At 40.0% G+C, this 20,682-nt stretch overlaps 2 protein-coding genes across 3 annotated transcripts in view; one reads left to right on the top strand and one right to left on the bottom strand.

The window, feature by feature from the left end:
• glt8d1 (glycosyltransferase 8 domain containing 1) overlaps nt 1-10,116 on the bottom strand; it is a 35,137-nt gene extending 25,021 nt beyond the window's left edge. The window contains exon 1 of one of the 2 annotated variants that reach the window (XM_072582075.1): nt 10,026-10,116. The gene's annotated coding sequence lies outside the window, so the exon portion shown is untranslated. Of the gene's footprint in view, nt 1-9,871 lie in introns of both variants that reach the window. The other variant, XM_072582076.1, reaches the window with a different exon arrangement.
• A 138-nt stretch (nt 10,117-10,254) lies between these two features.
• On the top strand, nt 10,255-19,264 carry spcs1 (signal peptidase complex subunit 1). Its single transcript, XM_072582079.1, has 4 exons — nt 10,255-10,431; nt 16,770-16,829; nt 16,908-16,994; nt 19,076-19,264. Exons 1-4 carry the CDS (start codon nt 10,396-10,398, stop codon nt 19,190-19,192), a joined length of 300 nt encoding a protein of 99 aa, XP_072438180.1. The 5' UTR covers nt 10,255-10,395; the 3' UTR covers nt 19,193-19,264.
• The last annotated feature ends 1,418 nt before the right edge of the window (nt 19,265-20,682 follow it).

Here is a 20,682-nt window from a genome sequence, read left to right as displayed (position 1 = left end):
AAATAACAGTCAAGTTTCAGTGCTACAAATGTCAAATCTGTTTTTTTTTAAAGGAGAGGCAGATCCCTGCTATGGACCAGACCTAACCCCCTTCAAATATATCAAGAAAGTAGCTAGACCCTAACTTTTTCTTATTTAAAGGCAAGTGTAAGGTGCTGTAGTCCAGATGTAATTCGAATGTTTACACTATTCAGCTTTAAGCAAAACACACTTTATTTTTATTCTATAATTAAAATACAAACAAGAAAGAAGAATTGGAATAACCTAACTCTCTTGGAAAATTTAACAGAATAATATAGATTATTTAACTACTAAACAGCAACAGTTCCAATATACTAACCGCCAAAAACACACTCTTGGCAAAGACAAATTCAGTGAAACAGATTGTCTCACTTGCAATTCTGGCAAGGTAGTCCAGCTTTTAGCTGTGGCAAAGAGAGAAAAAAATGCAATGCCTCACAAGATATTTATTTCATTAGCTTGGAGGAAACAGCTCTGCACCTGTGGCTTAAAACCTCTTCAAAAGAAAAAGACGCAAGCTCCAAAGTTTGCTTTGTATACTTTTCAGCAATGTATGTGCTGTACCAAATTACCATCAGCACCAGCCTGGGAATTTCTTCTAGCTACAGCATGTTATGTCCATATGCATCTCTCTCTAAAGTTCATGGTTTCTAATTACGTTTTCATTCAAATGATTATGATTTGTATGACTATTTCTCTCTTATTCATCCTCAAACTCTGTCCATCAGTAGTGCATTTTTACTTAAGATCAATTTCCAATTGATACGAAAACCCATAATGGGAAGTAATTCGCAATAATCAATGGACTCTCTAGCTTTGATATTTGATTTCCAGACTCTGCCTATCAATCTGTATTAGAGAAAACACAGGTTTTGCTTACAGTAGCTTTTATTTTCAAAACCAAGTTACTTTTTTGTCTTACTGTCTTTTAAAATTGCCATGAGTAGTATTTTGCATTTTGCAATCAGAATCCAAAATTGGTAAGTAATTTTGTTGTGCATTTTTACAGAGAAACATTATAATGGGTGTCTGCTTCAGAAATTGTTAAAAATAAGAATTCTGATCTTTGGAAATTTTAAGATCCTTTAAGCCATACCAATACGTATTATTTATTAACATATTGTGAAAGATGGTCTGAGGACTCTATAACAGTTAACGTATATATAAAAAGATTTTCTTTCAACATGCTTGAAAGACTGCATAGGCTCGTCAATATATTCCCACATTATTTATAATGATATAGTCATAGAGTCATAGAGATGTACAGCACAAAAACAGACCCTTCGGTCTAACTTGTCCATGCCAACCAGATATCCAACTCCAATCTAGTCCCACCTGCCAGCACCCGGCCCATATCCCTTCAAACCCTTCCTATTCAGTACCCATCCAGATGCCTTTTAAATGTTGCAATTGTACTAGCCTCCACCACTTCCTCTGGTAGCCCATTCCACACACGTATCACCCTCTGCATGAAAAACTGGCTCTTTGGGTCTCTTTTATATCTTTCCCCTCTCACCCTAAACCTTTGTCCTCTAGTTTCGGACTGTGCTACCCCAGGGAAAAGACCTTGACTATGTACCCTATCCATGCCCCTCACGATTTTATAAGCCTCCATGAGGTCACCCCTCAGCCTCCGATGCTCCAGGGAAAACAGCCCCAGCCTATTCAGCCTCTTCCTATAGCTCAAAACCACCAACCCTGGCAACATACTTATAAATCTTTTCTGACCCCTTTCACAACATCCTTCTGATAAGGAGATCAGAATTGCACGCAATATTCCAAAAATGGCCTAACCAATGTCCTGTACAGCCACAGCATGACCTCCCAACTCCTGTGCTCAATACTCTGACCAATAAAAGAAAGCATACCAAATGCCTTCTTCATTATCATATCCACCTACAACTCCACTTTCAAAGGAGCTATGAACCTACACTCCAAGGATTCTTTGTTCAGCAACACTCCCCAGGACCTTACTATTCAGTGTATAAGTCCTGCTAAGATTTGCTTTCCCAAAATGCAGCACCTCACATTTATCCAAATTAAACTCCATTTGCCACTCCTCAGCCCATGGGCCCATCTGATCAAGATCCCATTGTAATCGGAGTTAACCTTCTTCTCTGTCCACTACACCTCCAATTTTGGTGTCATCTCCAAACTTACTGACAATACCTCTTATGCTCACATCCAAATCATTTATACAAAATGACAAAAAATTGTGGACTGAGCACCGATCCTTGTGGCACTCCACTAGTCACAGGCCTCCAGTCTGAAAAATAACCCTCCAGCATCACCCTCTGTCTTCTACCTTTGAGCCAGTTCTGTATTCAAATGGCTAGTTCTCCCTGTATTCCAGGAGATCTAACCTTGCTAACCAGTCTCCCACAGGGAACCTTGCCAAACGCCTTACTGAAGTCCATATGGATCACGTCTACCTCTGTGACTTCTTCAAAAAACTCAAGCAAGTTTGTGAGACATGATTTCCCACGAACAAAGCCATGTTGACTATCCCTAATCAGATCTTGCCTTTCCAAATTCATGTACATCCTGCCCCACAGGATTCCCTCCCACAACTTGCCTAACACCGACATCAGGCTCACTGGTCTGTAGTTCCCTGGCTTGTCCTTATCACCTTTTTTAAATAGTGACACCATGTTAGCCAACCTCCAGTCTTCCAGGATCTCACCTGTGACTATCGATGATACAAGTATCTCAGCAAGAGTAGAGTGATGCTGGAAAAGCACAGCAGGTGCTTCATCAGGAATCCCAAAACGTCAATTTTTCCTGCTCCTCGGATGCTGCCTGACCTGCTGTACTTTTCCATGACCACTCTAATCTTGACTCTAATCTCTAGCATCTGCAGTACCCACTTCTGCCTATCTCATCAAGAGGCCCAGCAATCACTTCTCTACCTTCCTACAGAGTTCTACGGTACACCTGATCAGGTCCTGGAGATTTATCCACTTTTATGTGTTTCAAGACATCCAGCACTTCCTCCTCTGTAATATGGATATTTTTCAAGATGTCACCATCTATTTCCCTCCATTCTATGTCTTCCATGTCCTTTTCCACAGTAAGTACTGATGCAAAATACTTGTTTAATATCTGCCCCATCTCCTGCGGCTCCACACAAAGGCCGCTGATCTTTGAGAGCCTCTATTCTCTCCCTGGTTACCTGTTTGTCCTTAATGTATTTGTAAAAACCCTTTGGATTCTCCTTAACTGTATTTGCCAAATCGATCTGATGTCCCCTTTTTGCCCTCCTGATTTCCCTCTTAAGTGTACTCCTACTGCCTTTATACTCTAAGGATTCACTCAATCCATCCTGGCTATATCTGACACTTGGCTCCTTCTTTTTCTTAACCAAATCCTCAATATAAATTGTTTGTAAACATGCTGTGCATCTCTATGAGTCATAGAGATGTACAGCATTGAAGCAGGTCCTTCAGCCCAACTTGTCCATGCCCACCAGTATCCTAAATTAAGCTAATCCCATTTGCCAGCACTTGGCCCATATCCTTCTAAACCCTTCCTAGTCACACACCCATCTAGATGCCTTTTAAATGTTGTATTTGTACCAGACTCCACAACTTCCTCTGGCAGCTCTTTCTATACACACACATGAAAATTTTGCCCCTTAGGTCCTTTTAAATTTTTTCCCCTCTCACCCAAAACCTATGCCTTCTAGTTCTGGACTCCCCACCAGGGAAAAGACCTTGTCTATTTCCTATAGCCATGCCCCTCATGATTTTCTAAACATCTATAAAGGTCACCCCTCAGCCTCAGATGTTCTAGAAAATAAAAATACAAATTTCCCTACAGGACTGAAGACGAAACAACCATTTTTAAAATAAACATCTGACAAAAGTTGTTTGACAGACTGCTCCTTTCATGGTTTCATTCCAAAGAATGCCAAGCAAAACCACAGGTGTTCTTTTATAAATCTCAAAGCTTTTTTCCAGAACAGTGCAATTTGTATCAAAATGACTTATATTGAGGAATTTGGGAAAGGGACCGTAAAAACATTGAAGTTGTCTATGCAACTCACATCAGGGCTATTTCTCCCACAAGAAACAATGGAATAAGGTATGGGCTGGGACTGTAATGGTAATGAAACCGTAAAGTGCTGGAGATCCTAGTGCTTCAGGCAGGAGAGAAAGGATGGGGAGAAAGGATATTAACGGTTCAGATTAAGTGATCGGATTGAGAGAATGGTAGAACAATGTCGTGTCTAACTGCAAGATTGGAAAGACAGCCACACTGGAGTGGGGGGAGGGGGGAGAGAGTACATGGTGACAGTGAATGTAAAGCTAAAAGAAAGGGAAGTAATGCAAGTGGACACAAAGTCTGAAGGTATTGAACATAACATTGCGCCCAGAAGGTTGGAAAGTGCTTAGTCTGAAGATGAGATGTTGCTCCTCCAGTTTTCGCTGTGATTTGCTGGAGTACTGCAGTATTCTGAGGAGGGCAGACAAGTGGGCACTATGATAAAAGGCAGTAGCTGTAATGTTGTGTTTCAAACCTCACAAAATATGTGCTAAATACACATTATACTGTACAACAGAATGTACACATCCTCTGTGATTTTTGAGAAGATTGATAGCCTAGGTTGAAGTTCAGGTTGTAAATTTGCTCGCTGAGCTGGCAGGTTTGTTTTCAGATGTTTCGTCATCATGCAAGGCAACATCATCAGGAAGCCTCTGGTGAAGCGTTGGTGTTCTGTTCCGCTGCCATTTATGTGTCTTGGTCTGTTACAGCGGGTGATATCATTTCCGGTTCTTTCTCTTAGAGGTTGATAAATAGAGTCCAAATTGATGTGTTTGTTGACGGAGTTCCAGTTTGAATGTCAGGCCTCTAGTAATTCCCCTGCGTGTCTTAGTTTAGCCTGTCCTAGGATGGATGTATTATCCCAGTCGAAGTGGTGCCTTTCTTCGTCTGTATGTAAGGATACTAGTGATAGTGGAGCACGACTTTTGGTGGCTAGTTGGTGTTCTTGTATCCTGGTAGCTAATTTTCTGCCTGTCTGTCCGATGTAGTGTTTTGTTACAGTCCTTGCATGTCCAGGAATTACAAGCAGCAGAAGAAAAATACCTATACAGCATATTCAAGAAGAATGGGTACCCGATAAACTCAGGCAGAAGTGGGTACTGCAGATGCTGGAGATTAGAGTGGTGCTGGAAAAGCACAGCAGGTCAGGCAGCATCTGAGGCACAGGAAAATTGACGTTTTGGGCAAAAGCCTTTCATCAGGAGTGAGGCTGGGAGCCTTGGGGTGGACAGATAAATGGGAGGGTGGGGTAGGCCTGGGGAGAAGGTAGCTGAGAGTGCAATAGGTGGATGGAGATGGGGATAAAAGGTGATAGGTCGGAGAGGAGGGTAGAGTGGATAGGTGGGAAGGAAGATTGACAGATGGGACAGGTCATGAGGACAGTCCTGAGCTGGAAGGTTGGAACTGGGTGGGGGGGGGGGGGGGGGGGAAATTGAGGAAACTGGTAAAGTCTATATTAATGCCTTGGGATTGAAGGGTCCCAAGGTGGAAGATGAGGCATTCTTCCTCCAGGTGTCGGGTGGTGAGGGAGTGGCGATGGAGTATGCTGAGGACCTGCATGCCCTCAGCAGAGGGGGAGGGGGTTGGCAGCATGCAAGGAGCAGGAAAATCAACATTTCAGGCAAACACCCTCCATCAGGAATAAGGCTGATAAACACAGTCCACCAATTCTTAAACAAAAAACCCAAACAAGTTGACATAACACGCCCAGAAACCCTAGGCACACCACCATACGTCAAAAACATCTCGGAGATGACTACCAGACTACTCTGACCCTTTGGTATCATGGTAGCCCACGAACCTACCAACACATTAAACCAACTGCAGATGAACTGAAAGGACCTTGTACCAACAACCAGCTAAACAAACGTCATTTACAAAATACCATGCAAGGACTGTAACAAACGCTACATCGGACAGGCAGAAAACTAGCCACCAGGAGACACAAACACCAACTAGCCACGATGACCCACTATCACTAGTGTCCTTACATTCAGACGAAGAAGGACACCACTTCGACTGGATAACGCATCCATCCAAGGACAGACTAATCAGAGACACACACAGGAATTTCTAAAGGCCTGGCATTCTAACTGGAATACCATCAATAAACACATCAATTTAGACTCCATTTACCAATCTCTGAGAAAAAGAACTGGAAATTATACCACCCATCTTAGTAGACCAAGACACATAAATAGAAAGTGGGACAAAACACCAGAGCTTCACCAGAGGCTCACTGATGATGTTACCTAGCATGGTGACAAACTTGCCAGCTCAGCGAGCCAATTTACAATCTGTACACATCCCCTGTAGAACATTCTCCTTATCCTACAGAAGAACAAAGAACAGTACAGCATAGGAAAGGACACCTCTGCCCACCAAGCCTCCACTACCACATGATGTTTTTTCTAAACTAAAAATAATTTGCCTCTACCTGGACCATATCTCTCTATTCCTTGCCTATTGATATATCTATTAAGATGCCCCTTATATGTTGCTGTTGGATCTAGCTCTACCAACTCGTCTAGCAGTGCATTCCATGCCCTTGTCAAAACATGCCTCTCACATCTCATTTAAAAAATTTCCTTCTTTTACCTTAAATCTATGTGTTCTAGTAACTGACATTTTTACCCTGGAAAGATGACGCCAACTATCTACTCTTTCCATAATTTTGAGAGCTTCTATCAGGTCACCCCTCAGCTTCCATGTTTCAAGTGAAAATGACCCAATTTTGTCCAATCTCTCCAGACAGCTAATACCTTCCAGATCAGGCAATATCCTGGTAAACCTTTTCTGCACCTACTCCAAAGCCTCCACATCCTTTTAGTCATGGGGGTGACCAGAACTGTACACAATATTCCAAATGTGACCTAGAGTTCAATACACCTGCAACATGACTTAGCAAAGTTTATACTCCAACCAAACACAAGCATGCCATACATCTTCTTGACCATCTTATCCACGTGTTGCCCCTTTCAGGGAATGTGGACATGTATGCCTAGATCCCTCCTTGTGTTAATACTTCTAAGGGTTGTATACTTCCCTCCTGCAATAGACCTTCTAAAATGCATCACCTTGCATTTGTCTAAATTAAATTCCATCTGCCATTTTTCTGCCCAGGACCCCAGCACAGCTTTATCCTGTTGTATCCTCTGGCAATCTTTGTAATGCCCGCAAACTTACTAACCAGACCAGCAACATTCTCCTTCAGCCTCGGGTTCCCCAGAACCCACAGTCACCGCTGCAGACATCAAATTGGCCTCTTGCGAGTGAACTCATGGAAAGCGACCAGCCCAGATGGAGTCTCCAGCTGTGCACTCTGATCCTATGCAGACCAGTTGGTGGGAGTATTCGCAGACATCTTTAATTTCTCTTTACTATAATCTAAAGTTCCTACCTGCTTCAAGACGACCATAGTCATCCCTGTGCCAAAGAAATATCAAGTAGTGTGCTTCAATGACTATCGCTTCTCGCTGTGACCTACATAATCATGAAGTGATTCAAGACATTAGTCATGGCACATATTTAGTTCCAGCCTCCCAGACAGCTTGATCCTCTACAATTTGCCTATTGGCACAATAGGTCCATGGCAGATGCCATCTTATTGGTCCTACATGCATCCTTGAACATCTGGACAATGTCAGTCTCCTACTTATTGACTATGGCCCTGCCTTCAACACCATAATTCCAACCAAAGTCATCTCTAAATTCTGAGATCTAGGACTCTGCTTCCCTACTCTGCAATTAGATCCTCAACTTCCTGACCCAGAGACTGCAAGCAGTAAGGAGAAGTAATAACACCTCCTTCATGATAATCCTCGACACCAGTGCCCCACATGGCTGTGAACTCAGACTCTTACTGTACTCCTTATACACTTACAACTTTGCAACCAAATTTCACTCTAAGTCCACTGCAGTGGATTGGACCTGAAAAACAATGAGAAAGAGTACAGGAAAGAGTCAACTGGTTAGTGGCATGGCATAAAGGCAATAATCTCTCCATGAGCAACAGAAAAATGAAGGAGCTGGTGGAGAACACGCCCCTGTCTGTATCAATGGTGCTGACGTAGATTTAGCTGAGAGCATAAACTTCCTAGAAGTAATGATCACCAACGGTCTTGGTCCATCCACATCGACACCACCGTTAAAAAAGCAAAACAATGCCTCCATCTCCTAAGAAGGCTAAGGAAATTCGGCACGTCCAAAATGACTCTTACCAATGTTTAGAGATGCACCATAGAAAGCATCCTATCCGAATACATCGCAGCTTGGCATGGCAACTATCTGCCCAAGACGGCAAAAAATTAGAGTCGTGAACTCGGCCCAATCGATCACGCAAACCAGCCTTCCATCCACTGGGCAGAAGATATAGAAGTTTGAAAACATATACCAACTGATTCAAGAACAGTTTCTTCCCCTCTGTTATCAGACTCCTGAACAGATCTCTCATATATTAGAGTTGATCTCTCTCTGCACCTTCTTTGTAGCTGTAACACTGTATTCCGCATTTGGTTCTATTATCCTGATGTACTAATGTATGGTATGATCTGCTGGGTTGCACACATAATACCTATCATTATATTTTGGTACATGACAAAAATAAATCAATTCATTTATATGTATTACAAACACCAGGGGTTCCAACACTGATCCCTGTGGAACACCAGTGGTCACAGATCTCCAGTCAGAGAGACACTTTTCACCCCTATTCTCTGTCTTCTATGACCAAGCCAGTTCTGCATCTCCCCACCTCACTGCGGATTCCATGTGACTTCACCTTCTGTATCAACCTGCCATGAGGCACCTTGACAAAAACCTTTCTAGAGTCTATGTAGACAACGTCCATCATCTTGCCCTCAATCATCTTTGTCATTTCCTCGAAAAACTCAAACAAGTTTGTGAGACACAATCTCCCCTGTAAAAAACCAAGCAGTTTATCGCTAACAAGTCCATATTTTTCCAAATGGGATTAAATCCCGTCCCTAATAATCTTCTCCAATAAGTTCCCCACCACTGAAATAAGGCTCACTGGTCTTTAGTTTCCCAGATTATCCCAGGTGCCCTTCTAGGAAGGGAATAACATTGGCTATTCTCCAGAAAATGCATTTGTGACATTTAAGCAATGACGCAAACAGAAAATCGTTTTAATTGTAAAAATACGCAAATGTAAAGAGCGTTTTTAAAATATTCTATTTTAACCTATAATTTAAGAGGAATGATAGGAGATTAAGTGGAGGATGGAGATGCAGTTAGAGATGAACAGCCAACTCAACACCACAATCCTTCAGCATTTCTTATTGCACACCACTGACACCTTCTACACTTGTTACAAGTGTACTCATTGTCGAAAGATTGCAATGACAATTCTGATAAAGTTCAAGTCGATTGCTTAATGCGGGAGAACATAATGTAATTTAGAATCTTCAAACAGGATACTGGGAACAGATGGTAAGATCGTAGCCCAGATTCTAATTACGAGTTGTACATTAAGCTGAACCATGTTGAAAATAACACATCGCGAGTGTGAGAGATTTTCATTTCATCCACAAGTCAACGACGTGAATGCAAAACATCGTATAACGTGTGAACATCCTCTATACAGTGGACAGCAGCATACATGTACGAAGCCCTTTGAGACAAACCGCAAATTCAATGTAATAATTTAGTTATTAGGGACAATTATAAGTGAGTTTACCAGTCTGTTCCCACACAGGAAATATTTAAAATCAACTTAGAACAAAGGATTTATCTTTGCTTTCTAGTTATTTTGCGAGGAAAACATACACACTGGATAACTGAATACCTTCAGGAAGAAACTCCACACGTTTACAGTGAATTGAAAAGGGCGAGGGAAGAAAGATCCATTTGCTGAGTTTGGAAAGCGACAATACAGAAAGAATGAGAAACTCCATAAAGTTGGATTCTAACAACAAACATGCATTGTTGAGAATCCTTACCGATATCACCGCGAAGGCACGAACTTTAACAAGCCAACTGCCAACTCAACACGAGAGTAGGATGTCTAACTTACTGCCCGAATCCTTTACCTCAAAAAAACAAAGCACGCTCCATAAGATAGAATACCACTCTGGATATATCATTTACAAAGAGTTTTTGATAATTATATATATATTTTTAAAACCACCTAGCTGTGCGATTCTGTACCGGCAGTTGTGAGGTGGCTCACTGGTTGCTAAGGTGTGGGGTCCTAGGAAAAGTGATTGCGTATCTTTCAGGCGAGAGGCCGAAGCTTCACGAAAGCGCGGTAAATCTGGGTAGGGGTTGAGGGTTCTGGCTGGCTAGGGACGACAGATTGAAGTTTGAAAGATGCTTTCCTACTTGAAGTCGTTTCCTACCCATATGGTAAGCAGTTACAGTGGGTTTGAGCACATTTTGCTTTCGGGGATTGAGCGGCTTCTCGTCCATCTGCCTCTGCCCGATATTTGCCTTTGGGAAGCTCAAGTTCTGGGCTTGTCCCTTGACGATGTGAAGACAGAGATCAGGTCTCTTAAACCCAGTCGGTTGCATTATGTACCTTCCCCCTTTTTTTGAGGAATGGCTAGCCCTTTGTTGTCTGAAGTTGTTGTTTTAAGACCCTGTCTCTTAGTTGAGCACAGAAATCGGTGTTAACGCTCCAGTGTAGTACTGAGGGAGATCCTCAGTTGGAGGTGCTGTCTTTTACATAAGCCATTATGACAAGAACCCATCTGCCTTCTGAGGAGGATGTAAAAGATCTCACGATATCATTTCAAAGAGGAGTTGAAGAGTTAGACCTAGTCCTCATTAACATATCAGAAATAGATTATTTTACGTTGTTATCACATTGCTTTTTTTTGTGAGTTTGCTGTGTGAGAAATTAGTGGCTACGTTTCCTACACGAACAATAATGAATACTCAGAAAAGTTTGTAAACTTTGGGATGTCTGCTGATCATAATGGATATTTCATTTAAAGGGAAGCTGAATAAGGTGCTGAGGGAGAATGAAACAACATAGATCATTGAACAGTACAGGCCCTTTAGCCCACGATGTTGTGCTGAGCACTTACTGTAATCCAAGAGCAACCCAACCTACACACCCCTTAATTTACTGCTGACCATGTGCTTATCTAGCAGTCACTTAAATGTCCCTAATGTCTCTGACTCTATGACCCCGGCTGGCAGTGCATTTTATGCACCCACCACTCTCTGCGCAAAGAACCTACATCTGACATCTCCCCAAAACCTTCTTCCAATCAGTTTAAATTATGACCCCTAGAAATTAAGCAGGAGGAGGTTGACATGTAGAATTCTTATGGTCCGTTGGGCTGAAAAAACCCAGAAAATTGATGGAATCTGTCTTTCTCTGGAGACTATGGTCTGTGGGAGATCTGTAAGCCATTTGCTGGATTGAACATCAGTTGTACCTGTCTGCAACTGGAACCGATGATGGCATTGGCCTGTGCACAACTTTCCTTTGGAGGGCACTTTCTGTTATCTGGTCATTTCTTTTGTCATGTTCTTTTTCTGTCCCCTTCCTGGTTGCTTGTCTGCAAGCATCATGCCAGCAGTGAGACATCTATCCGTCAACTCTGATCTTAGTCAGCTTGAGGTATTGCTTGCAAAAATTTAAAACAAATTACTGTGGATGCCAGTGATACAAAATAAAAAAAGGTGCTGGAAAAGCTCTGGTCTGGCAGCATCTGTTGATGAAACAGTTAACATTTCAAGTTCAGTATGACCTCTTCATAACTTGCTCTTGACATCCTTTTATCTCAGATTTGGGTGACCTTTTTGTCTTGTTGATAGCAAACTCACACGTTGCCAGGGTTGGAGGATTTGAGTTATAGGGAGAGGCTGAAGAGGCTGGGGCTGTTTTCCCTGGAGCATCGGAGGCTGAGGGGTGACCTTATAGAGGTTTACAAAATTATGAGGGGCATGGATAGGATAAGTAGACAAAGTCTTTTCCCTGGGGTGGGGAAGTCCAGAACTGGAGGGCATAGGTTTAGGGTGAGAGGGGAAAGATATAAAAGAGACTTAAGGGGCAACTTTTTCACGCAGAGGGCGGTACGTGTATGGAATGAGCTGCCAGAGAAAGTGGTGGAGGCTGGTACAATTGCAACATTTAAGAGGCATTTGGAAGGGTATATGAATAAGAAGGGTTTGGAGGTATTTGGGCCGGGTGCTAACAGGTGGGACTAGATTGGGTTGGGATATCTGGTCGGCATGGAAGAGTTGGACCCAAGCGTCTGTTTCCATGCTGTACATCTCTATGACTCTATGTTACCAGGGATGAGACCTTTCTCCATTTAGCTCACGTGACTCAGCTCAAGGAGTGTTAAGAGTTTATGATCTTTGTGTAGACCAATAACTTGCAGTTAAAGGTGTGAATAGACTTATAGTGATGTGCAGCTCGGAAACAGACTCTTTGGTCCAACTCATCCATGCCAACAGATATCGGAGAAAGATCTAGTCCCATTTGCCAGAATTTGGCTCATATCCTTCTAAACTCATCATGTTCATATACTTATCCAAATGCCTTTTAAATGCTGTAATTGTACCAGCCTCCACCACTTCCTCTGGCAGCTCATTCCATACATGCACCAACTTCTGTGGAAAAGGTTGCCCTTGGGTCTCTTCTAAATCTTTCCCCTCCTGCCTTAAACCTATGCCCTCTAGTTTTGGACTCATCTGCCCCGAAGAAAAGACTTATCTTATCCATGCCCCTCATGACCTTATATATCTCTATAAAGTTACCTTTCAGCCTCTGACACTCCAAGGAAAATAGCCGCAGCCTATCCCTAAAGCTCAAACCCTTTAACCTTGGCAAAATGCTTGTAAATCTTTTCTGAACCCTTTCAAGTTTCACAACATTCTTCCTATCGAAGTGAGAACAGAATTGCACGCAGTATTCCAATAATGGCCTAACCAATGTTCTGTAAAGCTTCAGCATGACCTGCAAACTCCTATATTCAATGCACTGACCAATAATGGCAAACATACCAAGCACCTTCTTCACTAACCTATTTACCTCTGACTCCAATTTCAAGGAACTTGTTCAGCAATACTCCCCAGGATCTTTCCGCTAAGTGTCTTAAATCCTGCCCTGATTTGTCTTTCCAAAATGCAGTACCTAACATTTACAATCAATCAGTTCTGCTATAACGTGGTAATTCCATTCTGATGCAACCCCATTTTTATAAGAAAATCAAGTCTATTGCTTTGCTTGCCTATTGAAACAAAGTTTTAAAACTATTACTTAGTTTCTTAGTATATAACACCGTGGCATTAGTTTTAAGCATGTCTTGACCATAATGAGATATGTTAGGAACTGAACTGTTGGAAAGAGAAATAGTATACTGTACATAGATTGTATAACTGGAAATTGAAAACTATGGTTCCAGTCTTCGTGTATAGTAAACAGTGGAACATTAAACTTAAGGGCCTGCTGTGCATCAGGACTTCAAAAATATCCTGATGTACACTGCTGCTGTAATTCCATAGGAAATTTTAACTTGTACTTTGCAGCCCAGGAACTTTTGCAAATGTCTCTTATGCTGATCTTGGTGCTGGAGACTTGGGACTAATCTTATGCTACTTATCCAAATATGTTCCTCAGGAATATTAAGATGTTTAATTTCTGGTGTAGCTGAGTGATTAGCAGTGCAAGCCAACTCATTACTCAACCCAGACCCAAATACCTGGCTCTAATGGTTTAACTAGCCATATACCTGACCTCTTGCCCCACTTATCTGTCCATCCACTTGCCCACTCATCCACTTACATCCCACTAAAGATTGGAATCTTTTAAAAACTGATTATTTGAAGAGGTGTGCCCTAGTTATCACTCCACTTTCCCAGTCTTTTTCATAGACCATGTGCCAAAGCTTCGTTGCTGTAGCCAGGATTAGAAGTGTATAAAAAGGTAAGCATATAATCCTGTCTATGATTGTTAGTTGAGTAGATACTCTGATTCATTTTAATTTTCTGTCCTTAAGCTGTAAACATGAATGTTGGTACTAATTTTATATTATTTCAGTTGTGGCACTCTTGTAGCACAGGGGTCCCTTTCTCTCTGCCAGAAGGCCTGGGTTCAAGTCCCACTTGTTTCATGAGCTGTGTCATAACACATTTAAATCCGTTGATTTTTAAAAGAAATGTTAACATCCTGGTGGTCTAGTGGTTAGGATTTGATGTTCTTACCTTGCAGCATAAGCTTGATTCCTTGTCAAGGAACAGAGGTTTATTAGGCCTCTTGTGGCATAGTGGTAGGTCCCTGCCTGTAGGCTACGTGCCTGTGTCATAACATCTGTGAAGAGGTTTTTTTTAAAAACTATTTTCAGGTTGTTGCTGGTTAAAATTCACAATGTCATGTAAGCAGATATGTACAAAAGGCTGCCTCTAATAATTTTATATTTGAATAAATCTTCCATGGTGCTCATATTCAGGACTATTTTGTAAATTGAGTTCCCTTTGATGCTAGATGGTGTCATTGCTATGCATTCTGTTACGACCCACTCGTGTAGCATAAGCCCCACTATTCCGGGAGTTGTACCAAATGTTGAAGTTTTTAAAATTACACACAGTACTCTAATTTACCTGACCTTTAGCCCAAGGTTGATAGAAAGCACAGACCGGTTTCTGTACTAAATAAGGATTATTATTCATCATTGTAATTAGACTGTAACTACTGATATAAACAATTCGCAATAACACTAGTAACTAAAATTCCAATCCCCTACAAAAACTCCTCACATGTTTCTTTCGTGCACAAACAAATCGCCAAAATAGTTTATAGGCAGAGATATGAAAAGCTGGAAGGTAAGTTTAGTGGTCTTTTGTTTGCCCTTTTCCAATATTGAGAAGCTCCTTCTTTGGGTAGCCAGGCCCTTGGTGTTTAGTTGTCTTTCTGTGTCCTTCCACTGGTTCATAAGAAGTACAGAGAAATTGATTTACTTTGGAAGATAACTTCTGAATTGATAAATCAGAGGTATAGCTCACCGTAACTGTTGGAGAAGGGCAACTGATTTTCTTAGTGTTTCCTTTACTGCAGAGAACAGACAACTTCTGCTGGGAAGACGATGTTTCTGTGTGCTTTTTTTTTCTCGCTCTCTCTGCAATGGTTCTAACCTCAGCTGAGAACCAACCAGCTTCGCTTGTAAATAACCTCTTTGTTCCTGACTGTCTGCACATTGAAGGAATCCACGACAGAAAATATAAAGTCTAAATTCACCTAATTAACTGACTAGTTTCAAGCTGTTTCTCAATTTTTAGTGTTTTAACTTGGTCATGCTGTACCACAACTATCCCTAACGCTGAGTGAAGAGACCTGGGTTCAAGGCTCGTGGGGCTGTCTGGTATAGTGGTACTGTTCCTACCCGTGAAGCAGAAGGCCTGGGTTCAAGTTCTTGCTCCAGAGGTGTGTCGTACCATGAGTGCGCGAGTTGACTTTTAAAGCTGGGTTCTTCCCCAGTAGGGATTTGGATTCAGAAAGGAGAAGTAGAATCTGATGTTTGTGCTCCACTATAAATTTACAATAAGACCCTTGTGAATCTCTCATGTTGCTTCATTCAACATATGGATATCAGTCTGCTAAATATGGTAGCACAGGATTAATCTTGCTCTCGTCAGGTGGGAAGATGATCCTTGTTTCTGACAGAAGCAAAGCCCTCGGTTGTCTTTTCAAGTGAAATGGCTTTATCAAATAGCAACTTCAATGAATGTGCAACATTTGGTTAACATACACAGTCAATAATATTAGTATAAATGCTTAACCTTCTAAATATCTGCAAAACAAATATCCAAATATACACACAGTCTTCATGAAATTGGGGAAAATCTAATTTCTCTGAGGAGATTGGCTTTGGCTTTGTAAACAAATACTTTTGGCCAATGGTTTACTCTTGAACGCAAAAGAATAAAGTGTAGAATGTTCTGAAATCTTCTGCTTTGATGTTCTGGCATGTATGATCAAGTTACATGGTTGTCTCTGCAGATGGAGCTTACTCAGGAAATACAATATTGAGAAGTCCTGCAATTACTCTGAGAAGAGCAAACAACTATTTACCCTGAACTCAACAAAAAGATTCAGAAATAGAAGAAATCAGCTGAGCAGTCATTATCTCAGATTTTTTTGTCACTTCCAACCTGCCAACTGAAGATCAGATTTAAAAACCTGAAATTCTCCAAGCCAGTCACTGTTTAGCAAACACCTTCGGGGGGTACAGCAAAGCAGCAGTTATCACTTGGGGGTTTTTTAAGAAACCTAATTTGAAAATCTCCACTGTCCACACTGACCTTTTCAATGCTCTCAAGGCACACTAGGTATTTCCATAAATTTAAAATAAATCTGTTCTTTTCTCCTTACATTCTTTCAAACCCACGTCCTCTAAGCAATATTAAACATAAATATTCTCTGTAACAGTCTTAAGAGAATTGGTGGAGGAAGAAAGTAATTGAGTGTACTGTATAACAAGTGTTAATTTAGTCATATTTGCTTTGTTCTATATATAGTAAAGTTTCTTTTAAAAGTGAAATCTAGTAGCATAGATCTGTTAGTTAAACAATGTGTTAGGTTTTCTGTTTCTAGTTAGTGTTCCCTAATTAGATGATTAAAATTAATCTCCAGTCAGAAAATGAAAAGTGTTAAACAATGGCATTTCTTTCAGTGCCATAATGCAACTTGTTAATTTTCTCAAACCACATAAGTTTTTTTTTGATTGCAGGACTACAAGGGACAACAACTAGCAGAGCAGACTTTCCAACGGATCATTGTTGCATCTGCTGTAAGTACATTTTTTTTTCTTAAATTGAAGACAATTTGGTCTGCAGTTTGAAATTACAATATTTATTTTCTTCAATAGATTATTGGCTTCATTTATGGTTACATAATTGAACAATTTGGATGGACTGTTTACATTGTTCTGGCAGGTTTTGCTATTTCATGCTTGGTAAGTTATATAAACAATCTTTAGATTTACTGTTGTAATTGCAGTGTTTCTTATGTATTAACATCTTGTGCAATAGGCAAATTACTCTGCCTCAAAGCAAAAATCCAGGTTTGATTTTCAGTTCATTGTACCTAACAAAAATGCTAATTTTATCTGGACTCATTTAAGACAAAATTGAAATCAAACATGTTTAATAATTTCTAACTCTTGTGGACTGTACTTTCTATGTGCAGTTACTTAATATAATGATTTAATTGGCAATTCTGTGTTAAGGCACATATTCAGGATCTGTTTTGAATAATTTAAAGCTACCTGACTGCCATTAATAAAAACAGCATGCAGCTTTTGTTTAGACTAAATCATTTCCAATGGGATTGTGTTCTATGCTTTTAACTAAGCTTTCAGCTAGATAGCAGTAAGGAGTTATTTCAAAACACCAACTTCAAGAAAGTGGAGCACATAGCTATATGACATTATTTTAGAATAGATAACATGGATACAGGCCGTTTGGATTAACCAGTTCGGGTTGGTATTTTTCTGACCACATGCAGTCTCATTTGACCTATCTTGTCTCCTATCTCTTCCTTTTTTTTAAATTAACATTTTTAACCCAATTGTAAATGTCGACATGACCTCTGCTTCAATTATTTATCCAATTGTGCACTTCACAGCCTCTCAACCTTGTTTGAGACAGCATGCGCTACTCATAATTTATCTACTGAAAATCCTTTATCTATCAAAGTGCTCGATAATTTCCTCTTGTTCTGACTTTTAAACAAAAACTCTGGATTTTTCACTTTATTCTTTTGCATTTCTTCATTTCAGTCAACTTCCTAGCGAGTGTGCAGTGTATTCTCTTCTTGGCTTCAACATCTTTTCCATAATAGGACTGAACACACTACTCCAAGTGGGAATTTTCTGCGGCTAGATATAAATTCATTTCATTACATTGTAATGAATGGCATGAACTCTGCCATTTGCTACAAAATACAACATTTGTTCAACTTTTCAATGCCCTTATTGAAGCATTTTTACATTCTTCTGAACTTAAGCCCTTAATTCCATCTGCTCTTCTCAAATACCTTACAATGACCTGACAACTTACTATTTTATGTACTTAGGTCGAACTATAACTCTCTCCTTACATGCACGTGAACTTAGGTGCTTACATGCATCCCCTTTTTCTCCATCCTTGTAAAAAATTAATATAAAAATTAATAAATTAACTGTCCATAGGCAAAAACAGAAGTCGCTGGAAAAGCTCAGCAGGTCTGGCAGGATCCATGAAGAGAAATCTGAGTTATCATTTTGGATCTGGTGACCCTTCCTCAGAACTCTGACCTGAAATGTTAACTCTGATTTCTCTTCACAAATGATGCCTGACCTGAGCTTTTCCAGCTATTTCTGTTTTTGTTTCTGATTTACAGTATCCGCAGTTATTTTGGTTTTAACTCTCCATAGAGTTAAGCTGGAAGTTAAAATCATGGATCTTTATGGTGTTAATACTAATTTTATAGTTCTTTGCTGAAAGTAACAATTATCTTTAGTTTTTAAAAAAAATCAATAATGATTAAATACTCAATTAAATATCGCTTAAGCTTAAAAAAAACTAATTTTGATTTGTGGATGAATGCAGTGGCTACTTTAAGGAAAGTATCATTGAAGCTGAGAAAAATAAACTTCAACTTGGCTCCTGTCTCCTTTTACATTTAGAAATTTTCAATTTTAGTATTTTGAATATGTGTAAACCTTATACACTAATGCTTGTTCAGATTGAGATTCTTTACAAAGTTTTAGCTTGTGTTCCATCATTATTGTACTCTTAAACAAAAACAGAAGTTGCTAGAAAAGCTCAGCAAATCTGGCAGCATCTGAGAAATCAAAGTTAACATATCGGGTCTAGTGACCCTTTCTCAGAACTATTGTATGTTGTCTGCTCTGGTTAATCTCCTTAAGATAAATTTAGAAGTTTAGCATCTGTGTTTTTTGTTTTACTTTTTGTGACAATTCTAGTTGAATATTTTAATAATTCTTGTAATAATAGCTTGTCTTTAACTGTGTTTTGATATTACATTTTTCAGCTAACCCTCCCTCCATGGCCTATGTATCGCAACCACCCACTGAATTGGCAACCAGAGATGCAGACTGAGGAGAAAAAGCCAATTGAGTGTGTCAAAAAGCCAAAAAAGCATAAATAACGTCTAATTACTGTGTACAGCCATACGTCCTGATTTTTATTTCATGACTTAATAAATATTGCTGAATGAGAATGTATTGTGTTCAGTAATATTAGTTTATGCAGTAATGATTTTGGGTGTAAAGATTCCCAACACAAGAATGAGGGATAATGGATTTGGTGTCACTATTTGGAATAAGAGCCAGAGAGTTCTAGTAATCTGTCAAGCAATATCACTGGAACAGTTAATCCGCTTCTCATTATTTGAGACTTTGCTGTGTTCCACTCATTGCATTATGTATGTTGTAAAGATTCTTAAATTGATAGGAGTCCAGGAAAACAGATAAAAATAGTTTTTCATCTCTGGATAGAGAGAAACTTTTAACATGGAATAAAACCTGCTCACTGACTTACAGAATTCCTTCAAGTTTTATACATATTGAAGCATTCATATTACAATTCACACATTTTGTATCAATTTGTCCCATATTCTTCACCTATAAAGAATGTGAGAAACGTTTGTCTGTTTTTCACCCTAGGCCTTTGGATAGTGACTAACTTTGATAATCTAGATGCCTTGTTTGTTAGTTTTAGCTTTGCTACTTACCAACTATTTGGCTAAAGCTTTAATCCTTACTAATTTAACTCCTTCCCCTCTTCCCTTTTAGGCCTTTGGCCTCGCGTGGTCCTTTTTCATTATGCTGTGCTACCCATTGATACTGGCCAAGTATCCAGTTTAGAATTGCAAACACATTGGGTCAAACCTGTTGTACTGTTTGATCCTCTGGTCGAGGTCCTTCACCTTGACAATCTGCCCCCATTTTTGAATGCCTACTTCTTGTATGTAACCTCCTGGTGCATTAACTCGGGCATATATACGTTGTGCAATAATTAGAACAAAAGTGATTCAAATCCATGGGTGTACCTGTATATTTGTTCCTGAGTTCTACAGTTTCTCTCACCAAGTGGTAGTGCTGTCTGATAAGCCTTGGACTTTTTTGCTGGAGTGTATCCTATAAGTGCACTGTTTCACCTGGTTAGGTTGAGATATTCAGTCAATAGCAGGATAATGTAGGAAAATGGGTCTACATATTGCATTAGGTTTTCATGCTTGCTTCTTCATATATTTTGCCATTTTTTTAGTACATTGTATGAGTGAAGAAGTTTCTACACTATATCTAAACCATACTTATAACATTTTCCCCCAGTTTTTCCTCTAATGGTTGTATATTATGATACCTTATGTAATAATTACTCCAATAATTCTCTACCTTAATGAGTATTGACTGGTAGAACTGATGTATGTTAATCGGCATTGTTCCGGCTATATGTATAACACATTCCACGTTGATCTTATATACATGTGCCAAACCAAAACAGCATCAGATGGAGAAGTCAGCATTTCAGGTGTCACCCTTCTTCGGGACTGGGATGGGTATAAAGGGAGCTGCAGATAAAGAGGGTTAGGGGGGGAACAGGGTGGTGATAGGTGAACACAGGTAGATGATACGA

Source organism: Chiloscyllium punctatum, chromosome 12 (genome assembly GCF_047496795.1).
Source record: "Chiloscyllium punctatum isolate Juve2018m chromosome 12, sChiPun1.3, whole genome shotgun sequence".
NCBI lineage: Eukaryota > Metazoa > Chordata > Chondrichthyes > Orectolobiformes > Hemiscylliidae > Chiloscyllium > Chiloscyllium punctatum.
Note: the sequence above shows the minus strand (reverse complement) of the source record. Positions and strands in the feature narration are given on the sequence as shown.